Genomic DNA, 9,866 nt, shown 5'->3' with positions numbered 1-9,866 from the left:
TATATATATATATGAGGTGCACTTTCGTAGAAGCTCTTTTAGAATTGTTCATATATAACTGGAAAGTTCCCAATTACTATGCATGACTAGCATTATTCCTCATTGTTCCAACGTGGATTGGTTTCTTTTGGGCGTGAAAGGAAGTGCTAACTCCTTAGATTTGATTGGCGTAAGAACGTGGTATATCAAGTAATTGTTGGACGCTTTCCTGGCGTTGGATTAATTTTGCATTAGGTTGGACGTCACTTGGCTTGTTTTGAGACTCACCGATGTTTGCCTTTTTAGTAGAAACTAAACGTAACATGGCATGATAAGGACGCAAGGAATGGTCTAGATAAAATGTAAGGAATTTTTTTAAGAAATTCAAAAAAAAAAAAAAAAAAAAAAATTCCCTTAAGGAATTTTTTTAAAAAATTAAAAAAAAAAAAAAAAAAAAAAATCTCTCATACGAAATGGAAACCTTTTATTGTAAACATATGGATCATATTGTACATCAATAGTCAATACGAACATGTTAATATATTTTGATACAAATAGCAATACGAACATATATAATAGATTTTGATGCAATCTAAACTTTGGAAATACGATTGCCGTCTTTATATATATATATATATATATATATGTATTAATACCAAACTCACCTATATATATTTAGCTTTTCTTTTTCATTTCTAATATTTTCTTTGGCATTCATTTTTATATTTTGATTTGTGTAGTTGACATTATCTTTTATACTAAATATTAATAACAAACTAGTTTAATCCAAAATTTCTTAATGGTCCTTCAAAAAAAAAATTTCTTAATGGTGATGTTTATTAATTTGATAGGTTCAAATGTTCTTTTTTAAAATAACTTCTCACATTTTAAAGGGAGACATTTGGAATTTAAAGATAATACTATAAGACAACGAATTGAATTTATTGAGATATACAATCCCCAGAATATATATTATCATATGACGTGAATTTCTTGCGCAATATATTCATAAGACATATCTGCTAGTTTGAGACAATTATCATGAATAGTATCCAAATACAACAGAAATGTGTTCCAAATTTATAGTCAATATACCCCACGCTCCAATAATGAAAAGAAATGTTGCTAGAGTAATGCGACTTAGAAGTGTCCATTAGTATTGATTGGTTAAGAGATAAAGTTAGAGAGAGTGAGAAGGTCTTTGTAGAGCAGTGGTTGATCGAAATTTTGGCACTGTTTTTGGGCACGTCGTTAGACTCTCGATTGTGAAATTTGGTCCTCTGACTTGTTTCACCGCGGGCTTCTCGTTGGTGGTGGTGTTGTACAGTGTGGTGGCCCCGTTTAGATAGATCCGAACCAGTTAAGAGCTTAGAAGCCAAATTGACGATCTCCTTTCTCAAGAGACTTTTCAATGGCTGAGATCTCTTTGCTGGCAGACTTCCTCGATAGTCCTTTGGCCGGACGCCCTTCACCGGAGGTTTCTATTGGCCGTGGTCGGAGGTTTTTATATTTTTGTAACTTTTGTGTTTGTAATAAGGTTGTTGGTTTCCCCACTAGACCCTTATTTGGTTTGTTTGTTTTGTTTTTTGTTTTGTTTTTTTTTTCAGATTTAGGCATTCGGCTTAATGTTGATAGGGTGGTCTTGGTCCGGTTAGAATTTTTTCTATACTGTGTAGATGTTCCCTTTCTATGGGTTTTGACGATCTGCTCCTCTAGCGCTCAATAGCTTATGTTGAAGAGAGAGGTTTTTTCCAGTCGAGTTTTCAGTCTGCTCGTTGTTAGTGTGCTGAGGTGCTTTTTTGGTTTCAAGCCTCAAGCGTGTGTTTGTCCTTTTGATAGGTTAACATTATGATGACTGTTTATTAATATTTTAATAAAATGCAATTTTTCCTTTAAAAAAAAGTGTTAATTAGTATTGATTGACTCCATAAAGACATGCACTTATCACGGTGAAGTGATTGTGCAAATTTTCCAAATACAGAAATTACAGGCTAGCATTCCCTGTCATTCCGATTTCCATAAACAAACAAGCAAGCATATAAAAGTTGATAAATATAATGAGAGATTCTCTAGTACACCGGTGTACATGTAGGTTAAGGTTTTTTAACCATTAGATTTATATATTTTTTAATTTTTACGTAATTTTATACATATTCAACTGTTAGAAAACCTGACCTACCAATATGTTAGCGTATCAAAAAATATCCCAAATATAATATCCTTGTTTTAAAAAAATTAATTATAAATTATATATTTGCCATACTCTATATATATATTAATAAAGGTTTTTTTTATAAACACCACCTCAATTTTTTGAATTTGACAATTTAATCTTTATTATTTTTTTCTTAGCAATTCACCATTTTAACTTAAAAATCTTTGCAATTAAGGTCCAATCAAAGATGACTTCTGTTTTCTTTAACGATTCTTATCATGTGGCGCTCACATGAGCATCTATTGAGGACAATGAATATCATTTCTCACCCTTAATGACTCTAATATCAATATAATCGAATAAATATGGTGGGAAATAACCTTTATTACCCTCAATAAATGCTTACGCGTGCATCATGTGATCAAAATTGTGAAAAAAACAAACTCTGTTTTCAGTTGGACTTTAATTACAAAGATTTTTTAAGTTAGAGGGTCAATTGTCAAGAAAAAAGAATAATAATTAAATTGTCTAATTCAAAAAGTTGAGGGAGCATCCGTACAAAAAAAAAAAACATTTTATAAATCCAAGCGCTTGTTGTAGCAAAAAATACTGAGCGACAAAATATATTTATTTTAAATTTTCTTTGGTAGACCTTTCTATCGATAGTATCAGTTTTTGATCGTTAGATTTAATTAAAATCGCATTAGATTAAAAAATAGACAGAACATACATTTCTTATAAAGATTTGATGGCTGAAAACTAGATAACTACTGCTAATTTATTTTTCTAGTCCTACTAGAAAAATTTTCTATTTCTTTTATAAAGATATGAAACATACCATGTTTTTTTTTTCCCCCTTCGAAAAGCATTCGAATGCCATGTTCGTAATATATAACTTTTAACTATTGCACTTTTATTAGGTTCCATTAAACTATTAAATCAATATGATTCTAATTTGACTGTTAAAAGTCGTATGTAAATTTGATCAATAAATCCACACACATTGCTTTTAGTTTTTTTCACATAAGAAATGATTTCCTAAGTTCAAATGAAGTGTTACCCTCTAAGTTAGTGTGGCATATTGCATACATGTTTTTTCAGAATTTTAATTTGTTTTTGTTTGAAAAAGATCGTGATAATTTGCATGTGACAATTACGTGGTAATCCCAAAAAATTTAAAATACACAGTGCAATTTAAATTTCAGTCACAATATAAGCAATGAAATGAAGATTTGAATTGCTTATATAGTGACTGAAATTTTTACCGTGGTAGTTCAACTGAAAGAACCGGACCAATGAGCACAGTATTAATTGGGTAAGCTGACCAACCAAACTCTAGCCGAGCCGACGAAACCAAGCTCCTCATGATTGACTCCATCACTTCAGCCTGATATATACAAATAAATGAATAAATAAAAAAGAAAAGAAAAGAAAAATCGTAAACCGTGGTTACTCCTAACCCAACCATGGTTTAAGCTTCCCTAAGCCGCGCCACAAAAAAAAGTCTCCACCTTTCTTCTCCTTGTTCAATCTCTCTCTCCTCTCTCTCTCCCTCACTCATGGAGACGACGCAGTCGACGACCAAGACTTCCCTCTCCGACATCGGCGAGAAATAGCAGAGCTAGGAGCTTTCTCAAGCGGAGCCATTCCGGCGAGAGCGAAGCGGTGCTGAGCGAGAGATCTGTGGTGAGAGGAAGTGCGGGCCATGGAGGAAGAGAAGAGTGGCGATCTGGTTCAGAGCCTGATTGAGTTGGTGGGAGAGATAGCGTCGATCTCGGAGTACAAATGCACGGTGAAGAAGCAGTACTGTAATCTGGCGAGGAGGCTCAAGCTTTTGACCCCGATGTTCGAGGAGATTAGGGACAGTAAAGAGGCGCTGCCTCAGGAGACAGTCAAGGCCTTGGCTTCTTTCAGAGATGCTCTGCAATCGGCCAAGGATTTGCTTCGATTCGGCAGCGAAGGAAGCAAGATTTACCTGGTGTGTGCGTGTTATTCGATTATGAATCGCTGTTTGCTCTCATTTGCGTGCTCTTTTCCGTATTTTGTTTCTTTCTGTTTGGTTGCTGAGAAAATGTTGAGAAGCGAACGAAAAGTTTCGCATTGCTCGCTTGATTTCGCTAGTGTAGTGCAGCAGCTAAAAAGCCTCTGGCACTAGCTTTTTCTGATGCTTTTTTTACGGATTGAAAATTAAAATCTTGATAGTTTTGCATGAAATTCAGTAGAGTGGGAGTTTTTTTTTTATTATTATTTTTACTTATAGAGGTCTGGAATTAAGTTTAAATTTTTTGAGTTTCATTTCTTGTTGATTGCTACATTTTTCTCGGCATTAAGCGGATCATGATTGGCGACTGATTTGGACATTGAAGTTGCTTTGTTTCTTCTCTGCCTAGTTTTTTTGTTTTTTGTTTTGTTTTTGTTGTCTTTTTTTTTTTTTGTTCTTTACATATTGATTAATGGCTATCTACTTTTCTTAAGTTATATAAATTTCCCCACAACTATATGCTGGTGCTGTTATTAAAAATTTTCGGATCATTAGATTATGGTGTGGAAATAGAATTAATGCTCGATCGCTTGGTGAAGATTCAGCTGAAAGTTTTATTTTTATTTTTATTTTTTTTAGTTATTTTAATGAGCTAATGTATGGATTGGGCGACAATCTTATCGCTGAGATCTTTTTGTTTTGGTCACTGTCGTAATCAACATTCAATAATATGTAGCAGCAAAGCTGAGTAAATTGACCGAATCTTAGATAATGTCTTTGACAGGGTTCTTTGAGCGTCACCCTTGTGTAAGTTCGTAGAATTAGATCAATTTGTAATGAGATTCTTCGTATTACTCTTTTTGTCTCTGTCAGTTTTATTGATTACACCAAGATATAGCGCTTGTGCTTGACCTTGTCTCATTTTTGGTTTATTCTCTTGTCTATGCCGTCCTGGATTTACCTATTAAAATGGGCATTAAGCTTTTTCTTTTTGTCCTTTCTTTTCCCTAAGGATATGGGCATCCGGCTTAGTGTGCATTAAAAGAATATAGTGGGAACGTTTAAGTGTTGATTGTAGAATTTAGAGAAACTTGTGTTGTAGGGACACGAGAACGACTTAAATGGCAGAATATACTTGGATTTTTTTTCGGGAGTCGAAAAAATAAAAAGCTTTTTAGTTGTTTCAATCTTTGCGTTTGATCAAGGAGTATTTTGAAGTTACAAAAATTTAGTAATGGCAATTCAAAATCACGAGAAGCGAAGAACATAATGCTTTTGGTATGTTTCCTAATGGTTGTTTACAAGCATTATCTTTCTGGAGCTAAATAAGCTTTTCCAAATCTTGAGCGTTGACTACCCTTGGTATGAGCAAACTGCTAGAATCAAAGCTAAGTCTGAAATCTGGCATAAAAAGACTTTTGAGAAAATGTGCGTGTATTGACACTATGGAAAGTGTTCCATTTTTTTTTTTTCACTTACTATGACTACTAGGTGTGTTTTTTAATTTGGTTTCTCTATTCCTCGCATGTCGCTCAAATAGTAGCTGATGATTTATCTCTTGATTTGAGTACGTGATTAGCCATCCACCCTCTGATTCTAATCACTGTGTGCGTTTATTTTTTATTTTTTGTTATTATTTTTTTCATGCTCATTACTGACTTTGTTAATAAGAAGTAGATAGCAAAAGTGACAAGGTTCTGAATTATATGAAATTGCTGAATCACATATGAGATTTTTACTCTCCTCTCCCTCTCTCAATGTAAATGTTTTCAGTTCTGGAGCTTAATCCAGACGAACTGGTTGCCCACATAAATAGGGTTTATTTTTCTCTTATGAGGAGTTTTTGATGTCATATGTTCACTTGCATTAATTTCTTAAGCTTGCCTTGTATCTTGGTCACTTGAGGGCTCCGTTGCATAATTGTGATTTTTACTCTCTCTTCCTCTCTCATTTAAATTATCCGTGTCCATGCTGCTTGTAGGTCCTGGAGAGGGACCAAGTAATGCAGAAGTTCCATGATGTGACTGCTCAATTGGAACAAGCTTTGAGTGCAATTTCCTACGAGAAACTTGACATATCAGATGAAGTTAAGGAACAGGTACAGATTCAATGTTGACGCTCATGTCACCATTCTGGGATGTAGCTACCAAGGATGTTCTTTCTTTCTTAATAATCCCTTTTATTATGTAATTTATCGTGAAATTGAACACATAAAAAAAAGAGGCCCTTGTGTGATTTTTTTGTTCTTTTTTTTTTTTCCAAATAAAAGTTTTCAGGTATCTTAATATACTATTTCTTTCCTCAGGTCGAGCTCGTTCTTGCTCAATTCAGAAGAGCCAAAGGAAGGGTTGATGCACCCGATGTTGAGCTGTATGAGGACCTCTTGTCCCTTTACAATGAAAATGACACGTCAGAAGATCCAGCTGTCCTTAGGAGATTGGTTGAGAAATTACAATTGATGGGAATAGATGAACTTACACAAGAGTCACTGGCTTTACATGAGATGGTATCTGCCACTGGGGGGGATCCTGGGGCGAGCATTGAGAAGATGTCAATGCTACTGAAGAAAATCAAAGATTTTGTGCAAACCGAAAACCCCAATATGGATGCTCCTGCAAGAGAAAAAAGTATTCCTGCAAGTTGCAGTGGACAAGCATCCACTGAAAAGAATCACAAGACTCCAGTTATACCAGATGATTTCCGCTGTCCAATATCACTGGAGCTGATGAAAGATCCAGTAATTGTTTCAACAGGACAGGTATGCATCATGCACTCGCACTGTCATGATAAAATTCAGTTTCTCCACAGTTTCCCCATTCTAGTTGCCGCGTCTCTTACGGATGGCATAAGATGCTTCAGCACACAACCTAATATGATTACCAAATACTGAAAATCCTCAGGAAATTATCTTTCTGTAGATTGGTACTTGTCAATATGTCATGGGATTTGATTTTCAATTGATTGTGTTTTTCCCTTTGCTGCAGACATATGAACGTTCCTGTATAGAGAAGTGGCTGGAAGCAGGCCATGGGACATGTCCAAAGACGCAGCAGAGTCTCTCTAGCACCGTCCTCACACCAAACTATGTCTTGCGTAGCCTCATAGCCCAGTGGTGTGAGGCGAATGGTATTGAACCTCCAAAACGGCCTAGCAGCTCTAGGCCCAGTAAAACTACGTCTGCCTGCTCACCTGCTAAACCTGCTGAACGCACTAAGATTGAAACTCTCCTGCGCAAGCTCACATCTGGAAACCCCGAAGACCAGAGATCCGCTGCAGGAGAGATTCGCCTTCTTGCAAAACGCAATGCAGATAATCGTGTGGCTATTGCTGAAGCTGGTGCTATCCCTCTCCTCGTAAGCCTCCTTTCAACACCTGATTCCCGCACCCAAGAGCATGCGGTAACAGCACTTCTTAACCTTTCCATATGCGAGGATAACAAAGGAAGCATCGTATCTTCTGGAGCAGTTCCTGGTATTGTACATGTCCTCAAGAAGGGAAGCATGGAAGCACGGGAAAATGCGGCTGCCACCCTTTTCAGCCTTTCTGTTGTGGACGGTAATAAGATAACCATCGGCGCTTTGGGGGCGATTCCACCACTTGTGACGCTGCTGAGCGAAGGTACCCAAAGGGGGAAGAAGGATGCTGCAACAGCACTCTTCAACTTGTGCATTTACCAAGGGAACAAGGGGAAGGCAGTAAGGGCCGGTGTTGTTCCAACACTGATGCGCTTGCTGACTGAACCTGGAGGTGGAATGGTGGATGAAACACTAGCAATTCTGGCAATACTGGCTAGCCATCCCGAAGGGAAGGCAGCCATCGGAGCTGCTGAGGCAGTTCCTGTTTTGGTAGAGGTTATTGGGAATGGATCCCCTCGGAACAGAGAGAATGCAGCCGCAGTTTTAGTTCACCTTTGTGCAGGTGACCAACAACACCTCGTGGAAGCTCAGGAGCTTGGTGTGATGGGTCCGCTGGTTGATTTGGCACAAAATGGCACAGACAGAGGCAAGCGAAAGGCTGCACAGTTGCTCGAGCGTATGAGCAGGTTCGTTGAGCAACAAAAGCAAGCTCAGGCGCAGGCCGAGGCTCATGCTCAGATCCAGCAGCCACCCTCCACAGCAAATGCTGTTGACGGCTGAGGGTTTTTTGTTTCCGTTTGTTTGCTTGGTTTCTTTTGTTCTCGTTAAGTATCAAAGGAGGCGGCATTGCTTTGCGGGGAAGGTGGAAGATCACCTTTCAAATCTGTAAGTTAAAAATTCATTTGTTGTGTGCAAGGAGGATTATACGTACAAGAGATTCTTAAAAGAGAGAACATCAAGGGTTGGGGGTAACCTAGAAAGCAGGCGGGCCGAAATATACCTGACATTTATTTTAAAATTGTACCATGGTAACATTGTAATCATCCTCAGTTTTTAGTGAAGAGATGTTTCCTCTACTCTGAATCAATGTAGACCACGCTCAAGTCCAGTCAATGGATGGCGGTGGTAAAAGGGGGAAAATGAAAGAAACTTGAATTCCATGCTTACCATGTTGCCAGTATCTAGTATCTACAGTTGCTTTATTGCCATGAAATGCATTTCTCATTACTGTAGACAACTTGTGCTCAAATCGCCAGGATAAATTAAGAAGATATCTTCGTTACTATTATCCAGAAAAAAGCTACGATTAGGAAGCTCCGAATAGCAAAACTTTAGACATTAATAATGAAACCGCCTCTACAAATTGTTTGCGTCTATTGCTTCCATTAATTTTTTACTTCAATGTTTACTGTTCATCGAGAAAGGACTCGGGAGGCCCATCGGCGTGGGGTGTACTAATTGGGTGATTGAATCGGATGCCGTTAATGTCGCCAATGCAATTAGAGGATCGGATTCGAGAACATTTGAAGCTTCTATTATCGAGAATATCAGAGAAGCTATATCTCAAGCTAATAGAGGAATTGTTTGTTATATTTCCCGATAAGAGAATTCTGTAGCCCGTCTGGCTAATTCTGCGTGTACGTAAGTTAGGAATCGTGTCTGGATTAATTGTATGCCAAACTTCATTGGTGGTTCTTTTGTTATTGCAGATCTTGCAATTGAGTAAATAAAGATCACTTTTCCTTTCAAGAAATAATAAAAAAAACAAAACAAAAACGAGGGTTCAACTATTTGGCGAATTTCCACTATCAACAATTTCGTCACTTAAAAAAGGTTATAAACATGGCCATTAGTCTTTATATTTTAAACACAAATTGAAAAGGAGGGAAGCATGTGGACCATGGAGAATGCTAGGGTCATCACCCAGTGTGGGTTCATTAAAGGTTTTCTCATCCAGATTGTTTGTTTGTTTGTTTTTGTTTTTTAAGCTAATAATGGGATTGGAATTTTCTGAGTGTTCAATGGACAGATTTAGCGGGTGGTGACGGGGAATAGTAGTTTAGAGTTCGGAAAATTTTAAAAAACACAACTCAAAGCCGCCCAACAAAACTAATTATGTTGACGACATGCACTGATGCACAAGGCGGTTTTATGGAGCCTTTTAGGCAATTTTAAACTTTTTTCTTTCCCCTGCATAAACTTTGGGTTATTGACCATTTTCAGCTTAAAACATTTAGAACTAAGATTCTAAGAGCCCGTTTAGTTCGCTGATTCGAGTTTTTAATTCGAGTTGAGATGTGACTTATGTAAGAGTTTTTTATTGTAGTAAAAAAGTTAAATGTAACTATTTTTGAGATTTTTTTATTGTAACAAAACTCGAATAGATAAAATGAAC

At 37.0% G+C, this 9,866-nt stretch overlaps 1 protein-coding gene across 1 annotated transcript; it reads left to right on the top strand.

The window, feature by feature from the left end:
* Window positions 1-3,653: 3,653 nt before the first annotated feature.
* On the top strand, window positions 3,654-8,547 carry LOC21407917 (U-box domain-containing protein 13). The gene is made up of 4 exons (XM_010108151.2): window positions 3,654-4,112; window positions 6,097-6,213; window positions 6,421-6,873; window positions 7,100-8,547. The coding sequence occupies exons 1-4, from the start codon at window positions 3,840-3,842 to the stop codon at window positions 8,249-8,251; spliced, it is 1,995 nt and encodes a 664-aa protein (XP_010106453.1). The 5' UTR covers window positions 3,654-3,839; the 3' UTR covers window positions 8,252-8,547.
* The last annotated feature ends 1,319 nt before the right edge of the window (window positions 8,548-9,866 follow it).

This window comes from Morus notabilis, unplaced genomic scaffold, assembly GCF_000414095.1.
Source record: "Morus notabilis unplaced genomic scaffold, ASM41409v2 Scaffold46, whole genome shotgun sequence".
In the NCBI taxonomy this organism is placed as follows: Eukaryota; Viridiplantae; Streptophyta; class Magnoliopsida; order Rosales; family Moraceae; genus Morus; species Morus notabilis.
Note: the sequence above shows the minus strand (reverse complement) of the source record. Positions and strands in the feature narration are given on the sequence as shown.

Excerpts from the sequence above, each read along its gene's own strand:
- LOC21407917 (XM_010108151.2), top strand. The coding sequence starts at position 3,840 with ATGGAGGAAGAGAAGAGTGGCGATCTGGTTCAGAGCCTGATTGAGTTG. Across the intron at positions 4,113-6,096 it reads AAGGAAGCAAGATTTACCTG|GTCCTGGAGAGGGACCAAGT; the intron begins GTGTGTGCGTGT and ends TGCTGCTTGTAG. Across the intron at positions 6,214-6,420 it reads CAGATGAAGTTAAGGAACAG|GTCGAGCTCGTTCTTGCTCA; the intron begins GTACAGATTCAA and ends TTCTTTCCTCAG.